Source organism: Rhineura floridana, chromosome 4 (assembly GCF_030035675.1).
Source record: "Rhineura floridana isolate rRhiFlo1 chromosome 4, rRhiFlo1.hap2, whole genome shotgun sequence".
NCBI lineage: Eukaryota > Metazoa > Chordata > Lepidosauria > Squamata > Rhineuridae > Rhineura > Rhineura floridana.
In genome coordinates, this window is record NC_084483.1 from 158,924,480 (window position 1) to 158,948,441 (window position 23,962).

The following is a 23,962-nucleotide window of genomic DNA, read 5'->3' on the forward strand; positions in this document are numbered from 1 at the left end:
CCAACACAGTGTTGTTGGACTACAACTCAGACAATCCCTGATCATTGGCCATGCTGGCTGGGACTGATGAGACTTGAAGTCCAACATCATCTGGAGGACACTATGTAAAGGGAACATGCAAGTTTGCTTATTCTAGTACTATGTTGCCACCCTTGGCATAAGCAGTGAATATAGAACATGAAACTAATTTCCAGCAGACGTTACAAATAAATGATTGTTGCCATGATTGCTGCATATACCCCTAGATTCTGGAAGCAAAACTAAACATTGTCCTATTATTGCAGAAATCTCTTTCCCAGGAATGTGGAGCCTGCAGCCCTCAAAATGTTATTGGACCCCAACTCCCACCAGCTTCATCCAGTATGGCCAAAGGTGGGATGATGGGAGTTGTAGTATAACATCTGGAGGGTCACAGGTTCCCCATCCCTGTGGTATACTACACTTATTTATCCACAGCTTAATAACATTTTTCTCTGGCTCTCCATCAGTAAATTTTCATGTGTTACTGAATGCCTGTCATTGTAATAGATATCTCATGGTTTACATACAACAGCTTCAAATATAGGCAAGCCTGCCTCAGGGAAGTGTCTAGATCCAACCTGCTGCCTTCCAGATTTTTGGACTTCAACTCTCATCAGTCCCAACCAGCACATCCAGTGTTCAGGGATGATGTGTTGGACACCAGGTTGGTTAAGATTGGTCTACAGAATCAAAATAAACTGTTAATATGCAAATTAATTATATTGGATGGGAGGAAGTATTTGCAAACATTTATTATTACACCATCTGTTCTGCATAACTAAAATCTATGGTTAACTTTTTTGAAATATGTTTATTTTTTATTGCATAGGAATCCCAATTTTCTTACAAAAATAACAAACCTAGTAAGATCAATATGGGGAGGGGGAATTAAGCTGGAGTTTAAGATGTCATAATTCGTTCTCCAAATTCATTGTAGTCACAGATGCACTCACAGCATATTTAAAGAAAACAGCAATATTGTTTCAGAGGATTAATTCACACATCTGTCCTGCAACCAACAGAGGTGCAGCTAGCATCGGCCCAGGACTGGAAAGCCTTCTACATTCTATACCCTGAATGCCACGGCTTCTGCTTACAAAGCACACCTTAGGTTCAGAGGTTGCTACTTTCATTCTCAAACTGTACCTTTTGAAACTGCTGCAAGGGAATAAAATAGAAGCTCAATAAGATACAGTGGGCATATTGGTGTTGGGTGGTCTGTTCAATGTGGAGGTGGGCCACACTTGCCTAAAAGTTCACGTTCACAGCTTGGAAGTGCTTCTCAGTTTGCTCCTTTAAGTTGACATGATGTCTGTGCCCAGGAGCATTTTTCACCAGTTTTGGGCCCCTTTCTGGAAGATCAGGACTGAACCATACAGCTCTTGACTTGACTAATGGCATCCATGGGATTGCCCCTGAAGACAATTTGGAAACATTAGCTGGTCCAGGATGTAGAAACAGTTTCCCCCAGCACTAGTTCACTGCAGCATTATTAGTAGTATAAGGTGCAGGTTTTAGCCTTCGAAAGAGGGATGGGGAACCTGTGGCCCTCCAAATGTTAAAACTACAGCTCCCATCATCCCTGACCATTGGCCACACTATCTGGGGCTGATGGTCAGGGATGGTGGGAGTTGGGAGTTCAACATTTGGAGGATCACAGGTCCCCATTCCTGTCTTAAACAATGAATCTGGGATACCTGGGATATTCCTATATATTCCTTCAGCAGAACTATAAATGGTGCTACCACCATCTCAAGTAAGAATACTGTTCCTAGAAGCAGAGCTTTTTGTAGTGGTGGCCCCTGTTGTATGGAACTCCTTCCTCAGGGAAATATGCCATGCTTGCCTAACTATGCTTTCTATTAGGCTTCTGAGGAGCCAGCTAAAGCACACTTTTAGAAAGCCGCCTTGAAACCTGCATTCTCAATTTGTTTTTGTTGTTGGTTTTAAAAATACATGCGCAACAATATGAATATTTGTGACAGATGCGAAACCAGAGGATGCACGTCAGTGCTTACCTTGCAGATCATTGAGGCTTTCGCCCCAAGTCGAGCAGCTTGGACACACTGGTTGGCCCCTTTCCCCCCAAATCCAGTGAAAAACCTGTGGCCATGTATGGTTTCTCCAGCTTTCGGTAGACGTGAAGTAAGACTTGAAATTAAAAACAGAAAAAGAAAAAAGATATTGCTTGCATGAATTATCAACTGAAATGATAAGAATCACAAACTTTTAATAGTTTAATAGCAATACCATTTGTTATTTATTATTATTACATTTTATATCCCACTTTTCCTCCAAGGAGCTGAAGGTGGTGTACAAACATAGTTCTCCCCCTTCCACTTTTATCCTCACAACAACCCTGTGAGGTAGGTTAGGTTGAGAGACAGTGACTGGCCCAAGGTCACCCAGTGAGCTTCATGGCTGAGTGGGGATTTGAACCATGGTCCCAGCTCGATCCCCAGCAACTGGGGAAAATATTAAATATTACACAGGCTCCATCTCTGTTATCTTTTCGGCACCTATTGAAAACCTTCCTCTTTCAACAAGCCTTTCAAGTTGAGACCTTATCCCAGTCTGCGTCTGGTTTGGAATTGCTTTTTAGGATGTTTTTAAACATTTTTTAAAAAAAGTTTTTAACCTTTTTTTAAAAAAAGATGTCTTAAAGCTTTAAAAATGTTTTTAAAGATGTTTTGTTTTAATGTATTTTAAAGTCTGTTTTTATGATGTTTTAAAGTGTTTTTAGTGCTTTTGTTTGCCGCCCTGGGCTCCTGCTGGGAGGAAGGGTGGGATATAAATCAAATAATAAATAAATAAATAAACAAACAAATAAATAAATAAATAAATCTGGCACTTAGCAGCATATCGCTTCTGATACTTAAGGCAATCACTACATCAATCACTGGAAACCAAAGCGAGGAGTGATTAGATGCAGGGAGCATTCAACAAGCAGTCCCAGACACACACAGAATTGGTAACAGAGCAACAATGTTCACCAGAAATAGTCAGATCCAGTCTGAATCTTTTCATAATGTCACTGACTCTGCCTTCTCCGAAGCTCCCTCAGAGCTAGCTTCTGTGAATACTTGTGCCTCTTCTTTGCTGGAGTATAGCCGTGCCTCTCCCCTCATAGCAAAGCACCCCTGATGCAGAAGTGGGTATAGTCATAGCATAAGTGTTGCATTGAGGGTGAATAAAAAACTTTCTAGAAAGGCTCCCACAGTTCATTAAAGGATGGGATAAAAGGTTTATCTATTTGTTTCATTTTAGTATCAAGATAGCATACATGCCACTCCCATACTGTCTTCTCAGTAACCCTGTGAAGAAGGTTTGACAAGAGAGAGAAAGAGTGACTTCCTCAGGATCACCCAGTGAGCTTCATGGGTGATATGAACTTGGATCTCCCAGGTCTAAGGACAGCAGCATTAACCATGACACCACACTGGTGATGTAGGTACTGATGCTGACAGTACCATATTGCTCAACAGCTTAGCACAGGGATAGATAACCTTAGTAATCTCCCACTGTTGTGTTGGACTACAACTCTCAGCATTCCTGATCATTGGCCATGCTGACTGGGGCTGACGGGAGCTGGAATCCAACATCTGGAGGCCCACATTTTCATCGGTGGCTTAGCACAAGAAGATGAGAAAGATAACATTTGCTGATCTGATGAAAACCGCTAAGCAATTTCTATGCAGTTCTTATGTATATTTATCTATGATATGTTTAATCAGAAAGAACAATTCTTCCTCATCTACCCTGCATGTTAAGCATACTCCCTAAAACTCATCTATACATAGTTCTGGAAGGTTCACTTTTACTGATACAGCTATTAATAAAAGAAAGCCTTGTTATAATGTAATGCTATTATCTTGTCACAGATTTCTGTAATGAGAAGCAATTATTAGATTTTGCTTTTCATCAAACTAGCTTAAAAAGCATTTCAGACCTCTCCTATGAACTGACAATGATGAGTAATCTGTGCGATTAAGGAAGCGTTAGAATTCTACACTTACTGACATTGCCACAAAAACGATGTATAATACATCAAAAAACATACATACGTTGAAAATGGCAGTATTACAAACTAAACAACTTTGTTAGGATGTTCAAATAATTGCATACAGTGTTTTCTAGGGCAATTCATAACTTTTGACTGCCATCAACTTAAGTCCTATGCAGACTTATCAGGGTTAATTCCTGTTGTACTTGGTGGTATTACTTCTGATGTAAGCATGGTTAGAACTGCATACACTGCAAGTGAAATTGGTATGTGCACACCACTAACAGAGTCTACAGATGAGTTAACATAATCATTTCCATTCCATTGTATAAAGCATACTCTGTAATGTCATCAGAATTAAATTAAATTAACTCTTTAGCCAATTATGTTCTCAGTTTAATTGTGCATGTTCCCAATTAATCTCGACTTTCATTAATATAATAGCCATTTTGCATTCACTGTTCTTTTTTTGGCACCATGTCACCTATCATGGTGCTTTGGCAATACAGGAAGGCTCCAAAGGGTTCTTCTCAAGGGACAGAATGGGATGATAGATAGATAGAAATGCCTAATGTGAATCCTCAACCATTTTGGGCCTGGGGACATGTTTGGAATTCTAAGACTGTAATGGGCACCACAGAATAAATACCCATTTCACAGGTGCATAACTACTGCTGCTCAGAACTCCTACCACCATCACCCAGAAAACAGGCAAAACATCTACATCCCCTCAAAGCAAATGAAACAAAAAAGCAAGCAAACCTCCACAAAAACAGACAACATCCCCAACCAAAAACCTCATTTTAAAAAATAAAAATTGGGAATTGACAGAGGTGGGCCCCAAGAGAGGTGTCTGAGGGCACCTTGATGCCCAAGGGTGCCACACTGGGGATCCCAAACCTATATGGTAATTTGTTGTGAGGCTTGCCATATTTTGATTTCAAAATTTTGGGTACCTGTGAGTAGCTGGGGGCAAAGCTTTTAATTAAGGAGGGTCTCAATTAAAATACCAAACAATGCCCCGAGGAGTGAATTTCCTTCTTAGGTTGAGGCAGGAGGAGGAAGAGGCGGCAGTGGTGGCTACATGTGCATTCCTTGCTAGGTGCACACCCCTATCCACATACTGGTGCAAGTGTATGATACGTTATTTCTGTTTTGCTGTAACGTGATCTGCATGTGTTGTACACCACCCAGGAATCTGATTTGATAAAAGGTGGGGGGCACAGGAATAATTTATTTCTTATACATTCTCTTCTCAAACAGAGCCCAGAACACCTTACAACATTCATAAAATTCAACATTAAAAAGAAAGTTAAAACACAATCACCATAAAAGACAGTAACACCGGCAAATCACACTCAGTTAATCATATGAGGCTACTCCCACTATGCTCAGAGGGCCTGCAGAAATAGGTAGGTCTTCAACAGTTGCCTGCATGAATTTAAAGAGGACAGGTGTATCTGTACTCAGAGTTCCATAAATGGGGTGCTGCCTCTGAAAAGGCTACACTGCATATAGTGCCCCCCTGCAAATCATACTCAAAGAGAGTACTATAAACAGCCGCCGCCGCCCCGATCTCAAAACCTAGGTTGGTTGGTACTGGGGAAGGCACTCCTCCAAGTACTTTCTAAAAATAAATGAGTAACAAAAATGAGCACATGTATTCAACATGACATATAGATTGAGACCATTCATTGGCCAAAATTTACCTCTTTCCCGAAGAGGCCATCAGAAATCCCATAGTACTGCTAAATTAATTCTCATTTATAGCTTCTGTTCATAGGTCCTTGCATTTGTTACATCATAAGAGAATCACCTGGAAAATTCTGATACGATCTCCTATCCCCTGTTGCCTCAGGGCTGTAGTTCCAAAACCTGTTTTCCTACAGACCGTTTGAAAATTGCTGAGGGTCTTGGTAGATAATGGTTATTCTCCCGGGTGGAACAACTGTAATGCACTGTGCTAGATGCTGTAATTGTAGTTTTACTGCTTCTTTTGTTTCAATATTGTATTTTATTGTTTTAATTTGAATTCCATAGAATTCAAATTGTAAGTGTTCTTCACAGACATGCCATGGACCATCTGAATGAAGCTTGCAGAGAACCACAGTTTGGGAACCCCTACCTCAGAATGAGCAGATCAGTGAGTCAGTCATTGGTAGCACTGTTCATCCAGTAATTAACATATACAGGGGAAAAATGAGACAGATTGAGACTCTACTACCTGGGGCTGGGATAGACCATTCAGGGAAGTAGTCTGAAAGCCATTTCCATTGTAGTACCTGCTTCCATGCATGCTGGCTCCATCAGCTCTAGAGAATTATGAGGGGGAAGCTACGGAGGACCTATATGCATGCACCATGCAGTCTTAAATGCAACATGTATATTGCAATCCTGTGCATGTCTTACTCCCATGTACACATGTATAGGATTGTTCACTAGCCTTAGTGAACTTAGTCTAAAGTGAACTAAATTAACATGATGCAGTTTGACCTTTACTCAATTTTTTTCTGGTGACACAGAAACAGTTGGGCACATTTATTGGGATCTTTGCATGCTGACCAGACAACAACAGTAAAGACCCCACCAATGGTTCATCTTCATCAGATTCATCGCAACCAAAGAGTTTGATTGGAAACTTCCATCAAAACATGTTTCATTATGGAGAGACTTAGGGATCATCCACAAGGTGGCTTACTGTGTGTTTGGTGCTACTCACACCTCCTTTAAATTTGCATGGTTCACATGATGTTACTGGCAAACAGAAGCTACCGCTTAGTTTTCCCTCTGTAAATCTATACTAATGCAATCCACTGATGAAACGAAAAGGGGGGGGGGAAGTCTTCACTCCATATTTCTAGTGCTTGCAGACACTTTGCTCAGATGCCCACTCCAATTCCTTAATTCATTTTATTTCCTGTAGGCTTTATTTCCTGTAGGCCGGTTGCTCTCCTCCATTCTCCTGGCCTTTTTTATGTTGCTCCAAATGGTGCCTTTATTTTCTTTTCCCCCTAACTTGTGTGCAAAAGCATAGCACTGCTCAAACAAAGATTTATATTTCAGCTGTATCCTAGCAGAGAAAACACAGATATTCGCAATTTTTTAAAGGAACCTACTGCTGCTGATAGAACACACTAAACATGTTTGGTCACCTAGCAACCAGAGGGAATGGAAATGTATAATTAGAGGGCGGGGCCACAAGTTAAAAGTGAAACTAATCCTCCCCAGAGGAATGCCTAATTGTGTGAATGGGAAACAGCAATTGGCAGCTGACTTTTAAGCAGGAACTGTGGACGATGCAAATGAAAAGCTAAGGTAAAAAAAAGTGTATTTCCTATCAAGAAATGCTCCCATGTAGATGAGTCCATACTAAGCTAAACATTCAACAAATCACAGCATCCCAACAGTCAACCAGAAACTAATTAAACTAGGATACAAACACACATCAACTCATAATACACACCATAACAAACACGACAAACTTAGCAGGCAAACTTAGACACAGTCAATAGAAACCACACATTCATAACTCTACCTCAGTCTAAACTCATTGCAAGGAACCATTTCCCACCCTCATCCTCTTCGCCATACTTAACATACTTAACAAGTATGGCTAAGACCAGTTCATCTCGCTGACATAATTTTTGTATACAAATACTGATTAAAAAAAAAATCTCCATAACACTGACATTTGGAGAGATTTGGATAATAATAAAAGAAAGTCAGATTTGAGGTAATTAACTGTTGTGTCAACCAGTAATTGATCCAAAAAACCACTATGACAGAATATCAATATACCCCCAGAGATTCTTTCTATACCTCCTCCTGCACACCAGGTGAATCCTCTGCTTGTCTAGACATGCTCATGCCCCCTGCCCTGGAACCAAGTTCTCCCCAAATGCAGCAGAAGCCACTGGAGAACAGAGATTAATTGGAGTATTGTTTTTAATCTTTAACCAAGCCATTACCTGGTTAGTTACACTAATTAATAAATACATGCTCTCAGTTTTATGTGTTTTTGTCTGTCTTAAAATGTTTACAATTTTGAAATTTGGGTGTAGTTTTAAAATTGTTTAAATATGTGTTTTAATTGTAGATGGAAGTTTTAGTTTGTACACCGCCCAGAGAGCTTCGGCTATGGGGCGGTATAGAAATTTAATAAATAAATATAATAAATAAATAAATAAATAATAATAGATCACATAAATGTGTAAAGAATGTGAAAATATTTTTTGTTCAAGAAGATACAAGAATGTAACCATATGACTTAAATCTCTATTCCATACTCTACCAACAAAACAAAACACCCTTCAATAAAAAAAAAATGGGGAAAAAATCAATGGCCATTAGCCCCAACTGCGAAATAGCACATCCACTTTCAGAGTCAGCATGTACTCATTACCAGTTGGTGGGATGCAACAATGGGGGAGGATTGTGCATTCAGACCCTGTCTGTTGGCTTCATAGAAGCATCTTGTTGTCCACTATAAAAACAAGAAACTGGAGTAGGTGGGCTCAGTATGACCCAGCATGGCTCTTCTTAATCGAAGAGAATTTAGCTACACTTTTACACACACGTCAACCACTTGTCATGCAGTCTACTCTCCTCTTCTACAAGGAGAAGCTAAAGCACAGCAATTTTACTTCTTTATGTGTGTCAGCAGTGTGCACTACAACCCTATGTAGTAAGAAGTAAGTCCCAGTGATGCTTAGTCCCAGTTAAGCGTGCATAGGATTGAATCCTCATGATGGGGTGGCTAGCCTGTGGCCCTCTACATGTACAACTTCCATAATCCCTGACTATTGCCTATGATGGCTGGGGCTGATGGGAAATGGATTCTCATCCCAGAGTACCACAAAAGGACATGACCTAGTCAAATTTAAGCACATTAAAAACACTGATTTTATCTACCTCTGTATCTAGACCCTCCGTGGCACAGAGAGGTAAGCGGCGGTAACGCAGCTGAAGCTCTGCTCATGGCCGGAGTTCGATTCCAACAGAAGGAGGAAGTCGAATCTCCGGTAAAAGGGGTCGAGGTCCACTCAGCCTTCCATCCATCCGTGGTCGGTAAAATGAGTACCAGGCATATGCTGTGGGGTAAAGAAGGCCAGGGAAGGAACTGGCAATCCCACCCCATATAAACGGTCTGCCTAGTAAACGTCGCAAGACGTCACCCTACGAGTCGGAAACGACTCGCACTATAAGTGCGGGGACACCTTTACCTTTTTATATCTATCTCAATCATTGAAATTGAAAGGAATTACAATGTTTCTAGATCATGTCCAAAGAAGTACATATTGGGAGAGAGAGAGGGGAGTGCAACCCTGCTCGTTCTCTCTGATCTCTTGGCAGCTTTTGATACTATTTATCACAGTATTCTTTTGGAGTGCATCAGGGAGGTGGGAGTTGGGGGTACTGTGCCTCAATGATTCCGCTCATACCTCCAGGGCCGCTTCCGAAAAGCAGTTATGGGAGGCTACTCTTCTGCAGCAGGGATACTGTCCTGTGGTGTTCTGCCTGATTCTATCTTGTCTTCCATGCTATTTAACATCTATATGAAGCTACTGTCATCAGAAGATTTGGAGAGAGGTGTCATCAATATGTAGATGACACCCAACTTTCCATTCCATCTGAATTGGGAAAGGCAGTTGAGGTGCTGGACTGGTGTTTGGAAGTGCTGATGGGCTGTATGTGGGCCAATAAATTGAGGCTGAATGTTGAAGAGACAGAGGTGTTATGTGTCCAGGGTTCTCCTGTCCAGGAGGTGGAGAAATAGCCTGTTCTAGACAGGGTTGTACTCCCCTCAAAGGAACAGGTCCACAGCTTGCGGGTACTCCTGGATCCAACATTGTCACTGGAGGCTCAGGTAGCCTCAGTGGCTAAGAGTGCCTTTTTGCAGCTCTGGCTGGTTTGCTTCAGCCCTTTTTGGACAGAGATGACTTGGCCACAGCACACCATGTTATGGTAACTTCCAGATTGGATTATTGCAATGCGCTCTATGTGGGGCTGCCCTTGAAGATGACTTGGAAACTTTAACTTGTCCTAAATGCAGCAGCCAGATTACTGGCTGGAGTTCCTTTCAGATCTCATATAACCTTTGTTTTAAAACAGCTGCATTGGTTACCATATTGTTTTCTGGGCCCAATTTAAGGCATTGACGCTAGTGTTTAAAGTCCTAAACAACTTAGGTCCCAAATATCTGAAAGACCGCCTCATTCCTTACAGACCCTCTTAGGTGTTGAGATCAGCAGAGGAGGCGCTTTCACCACACTCGGAAGTTCAGGTGGTGGCGGCCTGGGAGAGGGCATTCTCTGTGCTAGCCCCTACATTGTGGAATTCCCTCCCCTCCAAGGTGCATCTGGCAACTTCACTATACAGCTTTAGGCAAATGCTGAGGACCTCTTTACTCTGGCCTCTGACACCTAATGCATATAGTTTTAGTACCCACCTTCTTTTTTTATTCTGATTGTTTTTAACTGTTTTAAGATTGTATTTTGTTGTAATCCACCCTGGGACCTCTGAATGAAGAGTGCACCATAAATCCAATAGTAATAGTAATAATAATAGCAACAACAACAACCACAACTAAAAAATCCATAGCTATCAATGGAAAGAGATACATTTTTATTCATGGTAGTGAACATAGGACAGGAATAACTATATTTAATTGTGATATAAATGGTTCCTGCAACACAATGTTGCTGTATGGAGTGCTCCTCTGCAGGACTTCAGGCAGCCATGCTCTCTTTCAGGATACCCCATTCTACCACCCTGGCCTTCTATTTTTTTTCCCTCCTCGCAACAGGCAGCCAGCATTCTTTGACTTTTGAGCATCGTCAGTCTTCATTATTCCATCCCCCCTTTATGTTTTCCTAAAGTTTATTATTATTATTCTCTGAAACCACTGAGGTTCCCCTGAACCTGCTGATACTTCCCTCTTGGGTGGTGCTGTTCTGACTATGTAAGGGTCCAGATGCAGAGAATGAGTTCATTATTAGTGTACATTTTGCATGCCATAAAAGAGATTAAAATAATGTGTGCTCACTCATGGATTTGCATCTTCACTACAGAAGTATACTAAAGATAAGGATTGTAATAGAGGTCTTCAATGGAGAGTGATCTTCCTATAAATGGTGGTGCACAAAATTTGTCACACACCAAGAGTTTTTAGCAGAAGTCTTAAATGACAAGGGAATACATTGATTTGAAGAAAATACTTAATAACTAAGGAAACGGCAAAAGAACTGGCAGGGAAGCATGTTAAATGCCACATAGCAGAAGATGTTTACATAGGACTTTGTTCCTGGCAACAAAAAATGTTATAAGGGTGTTGACAACACAGCACAATGTTCAGTTTGTGAATATCTTAAAATATGGTGAGATGGAGTGAAAACTTTGCAGGGGATCCAAACATGTCTCTCAGCCTCCAAAGTCCAAGTAAGTGTAAGTGACAAAGCCACATGAGGGGGAAAGAGGGTGACAGCAACATAACATGATCAGAGTTGCTGATGTAATGTATTTTTTTTTAAATCGTTTAGCATCAAGGAGATATATTATGAACTTTGAGAAGTCTCACCCTATAGTGGTGAAAGTATGAGAATTTCAGGTTGATTACAGGATCAGCACAGATGTCTCTGAAGTCTTGCTGTTGGCTCCTCATAACTTTGGTTAAGGTAACCAAAATGAGGGCTGATTTGGTACACATGCTCAGTAGATAGCCAGGTGGCTAACAGAAGAGCCTAGGTGCTTGGCCCAAAATGTTGTCTATGTAGAATCTTGTTTATATAGTCCTGTTGACTCTACCTTTGGCTGAGCTATAAGAGTGAAGGAAGTCCGTATAAGATCTGGGCCAGATCTGCTTCTGTGTGAGTTGAGTTTTCTCATTTCTATGGAGAATCAGTTCAGGATGCAAGGAGATACATCAGGGTGAGAAATGAGTGGCTCTAGTCAGAGTGGCTACAAGGAATGTGGGCAATTGAGCATATTTGTGAGAAGGCAGGATAAGATGGCCTGTCACAGCATTTATGTAAGAGATGAAAAGGCAGGACAAGGATCCCAACCATACTTTAGTTTTGATAATAGGCATTTTACATGTTTCCTCATTTCCTACATTCCTTGGAAGCTGGGGGCCAATTATATTATCTGCTCAGCATTCAAGATTTACAAATTCCATTTATTCTCAATAAAGGATATGTGAAGGTGCTGGTAGCACAGAAGAAACTGTATCATCATAATGCAAGCACCCAGAAGCAGACAGTAGGCATTATTTGACTATTCTTTTGAACCTTCTTAAACTTCAGCATTAACCACTCTGTTAGACAGGGCCCAATTTCTGCAGTCTGGCACACCCTACTCACCTTTAGCACCAGATCAACCACTGAAGTTAATGTGATGCCACACATCACGCTTTTTACACCACCTTCTAGACCAGGCGTGGGAAACCTCCAGCCCACAGAGTTACAACCCATCATTCTTAAAATTCTTAAATGGATCTCATTCTTGTTCAGTTCTATTAATCCTTCACTTTCCTTGTCTAACTCTTAAGTTCCATGTAACATAGTTTAATGAACCACTCTTTCAGAAGAGGAATTTCCTTTCATTTCCAATATTTTGCATGAAGCATCCTAGCTGCTAATATTATATAAAAGATTAATATCAAAATCCTATTGGTATGAAATATGATTTCTTGCTAAAGCATTTTTTCCTCTGGAAAGTCCACCCAACAGTAGATAACATCGACTTTATCCATTCCACACTCGCAACACTGAACATTACCAGTATCAGGTACAGTATGCTTAAAGCAGTTAAATACCATTTGGTCCATTACTTGAGTTCTCTATTAACAATATAAATGTGATATATTTATTCATTTTTGTCCATATATATTTCTCCATATCCTCTAGAATCCTTTCTCTTATAATTCCTTCCCATTTTAAATTATAATCCATTTTTTGTCTTCTCCCTTATGCAGTATAACTTCATACATTTCAGACAGTATTTTCCTGTTTCTCTCAAATTAATCTTTCAAAAGTATTTAACTGTCTCAATTCCACTCCCTGATTTGTTTAAACAATCTCTAATTTGAAAATATTTGAGCACTAGCAGCCTTATATCATTCAGTTTTTCCCTCATCTGACTGAGGGACTTGACCTCACTACTATAAATCCAGTTGGTAAATTTATCAACTCCAACTTGTTGCTCATTAATAATTCCATTTTTGTAAGATTGTCAGTTAAATAACAGTGCCCAGTGGAGATTTTGATGGGCATAAATAGTTTTTAAATTTACCCCATACCTTCCATAAATTTGGACTGGTACTACTAATCCCCTTTTCCAGTTTTTATCTTAATTTTCCTTCCGCAAGAACACATTTGGTACAATTCCAGCAAAACATTTTTCCAAATTGTTTATAGAACCGTCTCCTCTTTCATCTGATCTGTTTCATGGGTTGCATTAGACCAATAGCTGATATCGAAGTATGTTTTACTCAGAATAGACCCATTGAAATAAATAAGCCTAAATTAGTCATGTCTCTTAATTTCAGTGGGTCTACTCTGAGTATAACTAACAGTGGATATGACCCCAAATATATAATTTAAGGAAAAATACCTCTATAGATGTCAGAAGGTCTCTGCTGTGACCAGTAGTCCATAAATTTGTTAATCCAGAATGCTTGAACCTAGAGCCACTTTGCTTTGAATGGAACAAAGCCACTTTATGTGGTTTTGAAGTTATACTGCCTAATATCAAAAGGTTACTGATCTCTGACAAACATATTTCTTAAATACATATGAATGGAAGGTTAAGGTCACAGTCTGATACATACTTACCTAGAAGTACTCCACTGACCATACTGGGACTTACTTCCGAGTCCCATGTAATCTGCATAGAATGCTGCAATGTTTTACATTAATTTCATTTTGAGGGAGTAAAGTAGTGCTTTCATTGCATGTTTCTTTGGAATTAGCTAAAGAGACAAAAACAGGGTCACCGTGTGACAGCAAATTGTAATGTTCCAAACTGAGGTATGGCAACAGAAATTACTCCACGTAATTCAATGCATAAACTGTAGTCATTATACTATGATTTAAATGTGTTCTTTCCACCCAAGTACAGAAGATGCTTTTGAGTGGCTAATTTTATTTTATTTTAAACACAACTATTTTCCTTCTAAGATCAAACGATACCAATTCATTTATTCCATTGCCCATGCTAAGGCCCTTGAGAATTAAGCAACAGTTTCCAAGCCTCATCTGGGCTATAATGCCGAGGAATTTGGTAAACGCAAGCCTTATCTCACAATCCATAATTTTTAATTGCCAGCACTCAGTGGAATGCCTCGATCTTCCACTGATGGCATCACAGTCTACTGCCATGGAAATAGTCAGCACTACAAACAGCGACCTCACCTCTATGGAAAACAGAGAAAACTGTTTAAAGTGGAAATGACAGCTGGGATAAATCAGCCTTCAAATACAAGAAACACTTACAGTAGCCTACTTAAACATATACACATACCAGTAGGACACACAACTTCCTGAATATGTCCATGGGTCCTTAGCACTCTTGCATTATTTCAACACCATCTGAGAATTTACTGTTGTCCTCCCAAAGCTGACCAACATCTCCAAACTCTGTTCCTCAGTTACCAGTATCCTGCACCCAGCTAACCTCTAATGCAGCCTTTCCCAACCAGTGTGCCTCCAGATGTTGTTGGACCACAACTCCCATCAGCCTCAGCCAGCATTGCCAATGGTGAGGAAGATGGGAGTTGTGGTCCAACAACATCTGGAGGCACACTGGTTGGGAAAGGCTGCTCTAATGTGATTGTGGTTATGGGCACCAAAGTTTAAGAAGGCTGTCAACAAACTGGATTGTGTCCAGAGGAAGCTAACAAAGATGGTGAGAGTCTTAGATGACAAATCCTATGTGGTAAAGTTGAGGGGGTCATGTTCAGCCTGCAGAAGAGACAATTTTAGAGGCAATACCAGAGCCATCCAAATATTTTTAAGGGCCGTCACATAGATAATGGAGCAAATTTGTTTTCTCTTGCTCCAGAGGGCAGCACATGAACCAACAGGTTCAAATTATAAGAAAAGGGATTTGAACTAAACATTAGGAAGAATTTCTTAACGGTATGAGCTGTTTGTGAGTGGAACAAACTGCCTTGGAGGTAGTGGGCTCTTCTTCATTAGACTGGCCATCTATCAAAGGATGCTGTAACAGCAGGTTTCCTATGTTGGCAGGGGGGTGGAACACAGAGCCGCCCCTAGGCATTGGGAAGCGGGGCAGTTGCCCCGGGCCCCGTGCTTTGGGGAGGCCCCGTGCTTAGTGATCTGCTCACCAGCCAGCTCCTCCCTCCCTGCCTGCTTGCCTTCGCCAGGCAGGGTGCAGCACTCACTTGCTCTCTTTCCTCCCAGGACGGGGGCTCACTTGCCTGCCCGCCATGCTGAAGCCGCCGCCGCTGCTCCTGCTGCAGTCAGCGAGTGGTAGCCCCCCCCCGGGGACAGCGAGCTGGGCCAGCAGTTCCGGGACCAGAGCCTGCACACCTACGGCGGCGACTCGGCCAAGACCATGACCCGGAGCAAATGTGCCCCCCCAACTTTGCTTTTGCCCCAGGCCCCACACATGCTAAGGGAGGGCCTGGTGGAACAGATGACCTTTGAGGGCATTTCCATCTCTATGTTTCTATGATTCTTAGCTCCCCATTTTGCCCCTTGCCATATTTTTTATATTCCTGCCACACACCAAGTACGTTCCAATGCAAACCACAAGTTGTAAACTATAGTACAAATCTTGGTTACAGATCACGGTTAGTTAGACTAGAGAGAAATAAACTATGAGCCCAGGTTTGGACAGTATGCTATAAGCCAAACTATTGCTTAGTATAATACAGCAGAAAAACAAAGAAGGAAGAGCAAAGAAGTCACAACCTCCTTTCTGGGAACCTGCACATATGCACTAAGCCATGACCTTGGTTAGTGTGATGTGCAAACCAGGCCATTGAAATTAATGTGCATGACTGATTTAGGTCCATTAATTTCAATGGGTCTACTCTTAGTAGAACCCAAACGAACCACACAATACAACTGTCAGGATTCTGACACACATCTCGGTGGTTCGGATAATACCTTCAGTGATCCAAGGTGCCCAAATTTCTGTGTATTTGCATATCTGGGATAAATAAAAATATATCCACACATGCCCAATTACTATAGGGAACAAAATCTGTGACTACAAACCATTTGGAAAGTGTAAATCAGAAATGCAACCAGCCATTCTAAAACATCTTTAATTTTTATGTCTTTTTGTCAAGTGCCTGCATGCAGATCTGCGAAACATATTTGCTGTGTTGTGTGGGTGAACAGATTTAATTACAGGCTAACTAACAATGAATTGGAATGATAACTCAAACGTTTCATTGAATGTTTATAGATGCATTTAAGGGTGGATGGAGAAAAGGAGCCGGAAGGTGGCCTCAGGCTCATTAAGGCAACATGAAAGAAGGCACACACATTCTGGAGGAGGAAAGGTGGAAAAGTCTAGGCAGATCACAGGGTGTGTGTGTGGAGGAATGTAGACAGAGATAAGGCTTGTGCAGTTAAGTAGAATCTTTTTCTTGCCAATGATCCCATCACAATTTTCAAATCTTAGGGAGATACAAATCTATAAAACAGGTTTTGCTGAGATCTATGAAGGGAATGGAAATGACTTACTTTAACTGGCAAGAGAAATAAGGAGACCAAGAAAGTATGTTCTAAAAGCAGCACAGATCATGGTGGCATATCAAAGGAGTTGTACAGAGCAGAAGCAAAAGACAACCATGTGCACAGATTTTAGAGCAGGGTTGAGAAACAACCCCGTGTTCAGTATTTTGGGCTTCACTGGAAATATATATCTTGAGCAATTGGCCTCACCCTCGTTTGCATGTCACAGTTAGCCAAACTATGGCTTACCAGGACCACTTGTGGCCAGTGAGAGAGGTTAATATGAGCCCAGGTTTGGATGACACACTAAGCCAAACCTTGGCTTAGCACAGCATGGTATGGGAGCAAGAAAGATGGGAGTGGGTGGAAGCAGCTGCAGGCTCCTCTCCAGAAGCCTGTATGTTTGCACAGTCCGAGGAAGCTCTAATTTGGCTTTCTGTGACATTCTAACCACACCACTGTGTATAACCTTATTAACTGAGTCCCACAAGTCTTTGTGGTAGACGAAACTAAAAGATGCTAATTTCTCGAGGTCTACTCAGTGCTTTTCATCGGTGAACCACAGTCTTAACAAATCTAAATCTGATATATCCAATATATCATAAAAGCTAATTTGTTCTACAGTATTCTTATTCAGCATGAGAGGTGTGCTATATATTTAAACCAGTATTGTGCCACTTTAAGCAGTCATAGCTTCTCCTCAAGAAACCTGGGAACTATAGTTTGTTAAGGACGCTGAGAGTTGTTAGGAGACCCTTTTCTGCTCACAGAGTTCCCTGGGAAGACGGATTGACTGTTAAAACATTCTGAGAACTGTAGCTCTGTGAGGGTAGAGGAGTCTCTTAACAAAACTCAGCACCTTAATAAACTACAGTTTCCAGGATTCAAGGGAATCCATTGTGGTATGATACTCCAGATGGGGCCAGTCTCAACTCAGTGACATAACAATTTGCAAGCACCTCTAAGAAAGTAAGGGAGTAAGACAAATAGAAAACCTCCATTCTCCTCAATAGAGAATTATCTCGTGTGCAGTTCAAAGTTTGCATGAACATAAATGTTCTTGCGCAAGCTTTTGTTAGACCTAACCCCACAGCTTACAGAGAAAGAGAATGGCTTTGTTGTGTATTTTCTCTAGGGTACATTCAGCATTCTTGTCGTTTATTAGCAAGGGACACCCTGAACAATGTTACCACCCATGGGCGTTCATAGGAATTTTTCTAGGGCAGGAATGGGGAAGAGAATACTAAATAAATATATGCTGTGTGGTCTGCATTATGTTTTATATTTTATTTTTGTACACTGCTCTGGTATTCCCTGAGTGTGGAGTGCTTTATAAATTCTGAAATAAAATAATACTGTTGCGCGCCTCCCCCAATCTCTGAGCGGTGAGATTTCCGGGGTCCCTGCGCTCATCCAGGGTTTGGTTTCCTTTGGGAAGGTCAGCGGAGACTATGGTGTATTTATGAAATATGGCTTATTTATTTACACACATTCCAACCTGAGCTCAACGATGGAGGGGGGTTCAAGGCATCAGCAGTCCAATATCCAGCTTTTCCATCTGGGTTGCAGGAGGCACCCCAAATGCCATGGTAGAGAGATCGCCTCTCTGCCTGCCTGCCACCCCAGCCATTCTCTAGAACACACTCAAAACTACCAGCCTCTGCTGGGCTCCAGGAGGGGTGGGGATCCTCTCCTGAAGAGCTTCAATGACAAAAGGGTCTACCTGGCCCATTCACCGTTGCTAGGCAACTGATCAGCCCATTACCTTACCTGGCCAATCTATTTGGTTAACAAAAGACTCATTTGACCAGCAGAGAGTTCCTCATTCCGAGGCACAGATCAGAGGCTGGAAAGGGGACACACAGGAATCATCCATCCCCACCCCCATGCTCATAACAATACAATAATAAACAAACTAGCATTAGATAACAGGTCTACCTTTACTGGTAAATCAGGCAACTGAGTAGCAGTGAGGCATGGATAGACCTGGCCTACAAAAAACTTGTATTATAAATCTGCTTCTTTTCTTCTGAGTGGGTAGACCTGCTATCCATCTACAGACAGACCTGGCACCCAGACAACATCTTTGTACTTAAAATCTCAGTTCTTTCTCATGCTCCTTGTAACCGTTCTAGCCCTGAACCAATTCCACATCACCTCTCCCACCCTGAATTTTCTTGAAAAAAAATCTCCAACATACTTCAAGGTTGGCATATGCAGTACATATGCTAGTCTAACTCCTTCCAGCAAAATGGGTGTAGCAGTATTGGACTACTTTACAAGGCAGGCATTACCCATGCTCCCACAGCCACCCATACAATATGGATATAATACTGCACTTCTGGTTCTTGTTCTGTCACTTGAAGGTCATGTGGCCTTGTTTTTTTTTTTTGTATGAAATAAGACCCAAGTTAGAAAGATCATGAACTCCTGCCTTTCCTGCTATCTTTGTTTTGGCATGGATGTACAGTCCTTCTTCCCAATCAAAGCTACACTAAAATCCTGGATTGTTTTCTACGGGCAGCAGTTCCACCTCCAGCAGGGAAGACCAAAATACAGTAAAGCGCATAAAAATGAACCAAGACGTTCCTTCTCTAAACCATGGATGTGTCACTCTCACCTTCCTTTTTTATAATAGCTAGCTCTGCTTTCCTAAATGTCAGTCATTGCCACCTATTCACCGAAAGGTGGGAGGAGGCTAGTTCCTCCAATTTTGCCTCACATCTCGAGGTCTACATGGGCGAGACACTTGCTTTTAAAAAAATGTAAGTTGGGAGTCTGGGGATTACTGTGCATTCGAGGGGGCAATTGCTCCTTTGGCACCCCTATGGATGCCCATGGCTGACCCAAAGGATAAAATTTCACACACATTCTATGTATAGAAGACTACTTGTCTGGTCCTTGAATTTTACTTTTAACACTGGAAACCTGACAGTGACCTCAACCACACGTGAGGCAATAGGCTAGTTTATGCAGTGCATGGCAGGCTGTATTGCACATACAGTTCTGTCCCCCCAGCAACTCACTACCCTCAGTCCCTAGCATCTGCTGCCTGAAGCATCCACCTCACTCTGCCCAATGGTAGGGCCAGCCCTGGTTGCCACAGTAAAATGAGAACAGAAGGCTCATGCCTCGCAACAGAGTGAACAAATATGGCAGGGATTTGTAGCATGCACAATACTAAGAATGGTTAAGTCCCATTGAGTTCAATATAAGTGTATTTAGGATTGCAGCCTTAGGGTACAATTTTCAACTGGATTTGCACAGGCTGAGAAGTGTTAAGAATGTTGTGGAAGCCAAGCTAGCCCCTTCGTGGGAGCCCCATGGCTCTGGAATTTGTTGGCAATTGGGCTCTGCCAGACCACAACTTTGAAGGCTTTTTGGAAAGGTTGGGGGTTGGACGTGATGGCCTTATAGGCCCGTTCAAACTCTTCTGTTCTGTGATTCTATGAAAACTAATCTTTTCCCAATGGGTTTCCCCTTAAGTATTTTTTTTAATTGATCTTTATACAGGGCTGCCCTTGTATCTTGTCTCATAGCTGCAACTAATGCACAATGCAGTGGCCAGATTGCTCACAGGAGCAGGTTACTGGTAATGTGTTACTCTTTTGCTGTGAGAGATGCACTGGTTGCTGATTTGCTACTGGGCCAGGTTCAAGGTTCTTGTGTTAATTCATAAAGCCCTAAAGAACTTGGATCCACAGTACCTTACAGACCACTTGATTCCTTATATTCCACCTTGATCGGTGAGATCTTCTGATGGAGCACTTTTGGTGCTTCCCCAATCATACTGAGGTTAGATTGAACTTTACCAGGGACCAAACCTTTAGTGTGTCAGGCTGTGCCCTATGGAACTCTTTGTCATAGAGGTCTGCAGGAGTCCTTCTTGCCTTCTTTTAGATGTCTTCTGAAAACAGTACTGTTCAGGCAGATCTTTGAAATGTGATTTTTTTTACCAGCAAGTATTATTATATTTTTATGTTGTACATTGCCTTGTTAATTGTTGACTGTGGTTATATTTTAGTAAATTTCTGGGTTGCTTACTTGCTCTATTAGCTGTTGGTTTGCTGGTATTTTACTTGCAAGTTATAGTACTATATATTTATGTTTTTATTGGAACCTGTTTTGGAAGAGTTTATTCCCAGAGATGGCATAGAAATATTTTAAATAAATGCTATGCTGGTGGAACACCAGATATGCTGCTTGCATGACAAATAAACCAGCAGAACTCCTCCAGTACAACAGCAGAAGATTCTGTTAGCAGAGCCATTCCTGCCTTAACGAAGTATAGGATTGCTCTGCCCTTCTTTTGCATATATTTATCATTACTGTTTATTTTGACTTTGTGTGAACCTTTGGTGGGTTGATGCTTTTTTTCATTCTCACAAATATAAGGCACATGTTTTTAATTGTTCCCCCACAGCCAATCAGCATATTAACAATCATTATTAACAGAACTGAGCACAGCATGGAACTAAAAATCAGGATGCTGTTCCTATCTTTCGGTGGTAAAAATAGCGAGCCAGAGGAAAAAGAATACCCATGAGAGGGTAAGATTTCAAATATAGTTTGTCCACAACAAGAAACATACGTGCTTGGTTTCAGGGTTATAGCTTCTCTTGTTCTCAAATAAATTAGAAGGAAGCATTATTGTTGCTCTTATTATTCCAGCACAGTTCTCTGCATTTTATTTCATCTATTACCATTATTTTCCACTTTAATTCCAGTTATTTTTATTGTGTCTTGTTCTCATTAGCCTTTTGCACTGGATGAAATCTTAAGCCAGTGCTGGCCATGTGTAGGTTCCCTTCGTTAGCGTTCCACAGTATTCCCACTATACTGCATGAATATATATGTTGATCTGGAATTAAATTCCACCAGAATAAGACAGCATGTTGATGTCTGTAGATTCACTTAATGAGATCAAAAGACTAAAGGCTTTGTGAACCTACTGGCAGCAAGACTCTGAAAGTCATTTTCAGTCCTTTCCCACATAAACCTTCCTGAATTCTAAAGCAGGATAGGGAACCTGCGGCCCGCCAGTTATTGTTGGACTAGCAGGTGAGGCTAATAAGAGCTGGAGTCCAAAATTATCTGTAGGACCACAGGTTCCTATTTGAGAAAATCATGTTTAACATCCCTTTTCCACAGAGGTTTAATAGATTAATATTTTATTAAATATAGAATATTATATTCCCACTGTCAATGACAAATTAAAATGCCAGTGCTGCCAATAAACATTTAAAATTCTAACATTGAAATGCTTACCAACAATCCCCAATGTTGGCAATTGTTTAGTGTCCATAAATGTGTCCAAGCCTGTGGCACTCCTTTCCAACAGATTAGACAAGCACCCTCCTTGCTGATCTTCAGGTGCATAACAAAGACTTTCTTATTCCAGCAGGCATTTTAAATGTATTGCTTGGGTTTATGTTCAGTTTTATGATGAATTTTTATTGTTTTATTCTCTGTATGGTTTATTTTCATGTACACCGCTTAGAAATGCTAATGATTAAATGTTATATAAATGCTTTAAACAAAGAAACATATGTTTATAATGCAGTGGAAAAACAGAGTGTGCTTTCGGACATCACAATAAATCAGTTTATCATGATGGGGAAAAGCCACAGTGAGCCTCAGGTTTGGGATTTACTCCCTCCTCTTCAAGCACAGCTCTGAAAGAGTTTGCTTTCTTTTTTAAAAATTAACCACAGTTTCACATAACATCTGAAACTCTGGTCAGTCTTAACTATTGTTTGTTGAAACAAATCAGCTTTATAATCCATTTGTTTTTATGCCATTTTTGTATTTTCCACATAGGTATTTCTTTCCTTCCGTCTGGGCTAAGTATGTATTGAATATGCAGCCATTCTGCTGCGGTGGTATCCCAGTATAATGTGAGCACAGGATTCATCTGTAAGGTTGCAATTCTACACACAGTTATCAAGGAGTAAGTCCTGTTGAACTCAATGGGGCTTTCTTCTGGGTAGACATACTGTACACAGGATGGTGCTGTAAATATATTTCAATATGTACAAGATCCAGATCTTAAACAAATCTGTCTGTGGTGTTACAGAAGTAGAACATTTGCCTGTTCTTTGTTGCACTTAAGTCAGTGTGGACACAAAAGTAATTTTAGTTTTGTAAGAGATGACATACTTTATTTTTACTTTTAGTTTGCCCTATCTAACTAGGTTTAGGGAAAGGACATAAAAGCTTCATAAAGGAAGTAAAACATCTCACTTATTATTCGTTGGTATTTATATATAATGTGATCAAAATATTTGCTTAAATTAGTGGTTTTCAAACTCTGTTCCTAGAAACGCTGGGATTTGACAAAAACCTTTCAGAGATTTCTTGATGAAAAGATAGGCAGTGATGGATATGCTGCCTGAAAGACAGCTGACATGCTATTTCTGATCTTTCTCTGCAATGCATAGTTGAACAGAAGTAACAGAAACATTCCAGGGTGACAACTGGACCTAACAGGCCTGGCTGTGTACTTATCAACTGAGTGCACACTAGACCAGGGACGGAGAACCTTTTGCAGTCCAAGAGCTGCATTCTCTCACGTACAAACGTCTAGGATCTGCCTGCCATTAGTGGGCAGGGCAAGAGGCAGAACTGGGCAGACCAACAGATGCAACTCTTACCTTGCATGGTAGGCTATATTCTGGCCACACAAAAGTTAGAGGTTTCCACACACACACACACACACACACACACACACACACACACACACACACACACACACACACACACACCCCACACCCCACACCCCACACACACACCCCACACCCCACACCCCACACACACACACACCCCACACACACACACACACACACCCCACACACACACACACACACACCCCACACACACACACACACACACCCCACACACACACACACACACACCCCACACACACACACACACACACACCCCACACACACACACACACACACACCCCACACACACACACACACACACACCCCACACACACACACACACACACACCCCACACACACACACACACACACACCCCACACACACACCCCACACACACACCCCACACACACCCCACACACACACCCCACACACACCCCACACACACACCCCACACACACACCCCACACACACCCCACACACACACCCCACACACACCCCACACACACACACCCCACACACACCCCACACACACCCCACACACACACACACACACACACACCCCACA

At 41.4% G+C, this 23,962-nt stretch overlaps 1 protein-coding gene across 6 annotated transcripts in view; it reads right to left on the reverse strand.

Moving 5' to 3' along the window:
- RBKS (ribokinase) overlaps positions 1 to 23,962 on the reverse strand; it is a 105,638-nt gene that overhangs the window by 71,395 nt on the left and 10,281 nt on the right. For 3 of the 6 annotated variants that reach the window (XM_061624932.1, XM_061624935.1, XM_061624930.1), the window contains exons 2-3: positions 2,040 to 2,172; positions 549 to 701 (exon numbers count right to left, since the gene is read on the reverse strand). In XM_061624932.1, coding sequence (XP_061480916.1) covers positions 549 to 701; positions 2,040 to 2,172 — 286 coding nt within the window. The remainder of the gene's footprint in view (positions 1 to 548; positions 702 to 2,039; positions 2,173 to 23,962) is intronic. The other 3 variants (XM_061624933.1, XM_061624931.1, XM_061624934.1) reach the window with 3 other exon arrangements.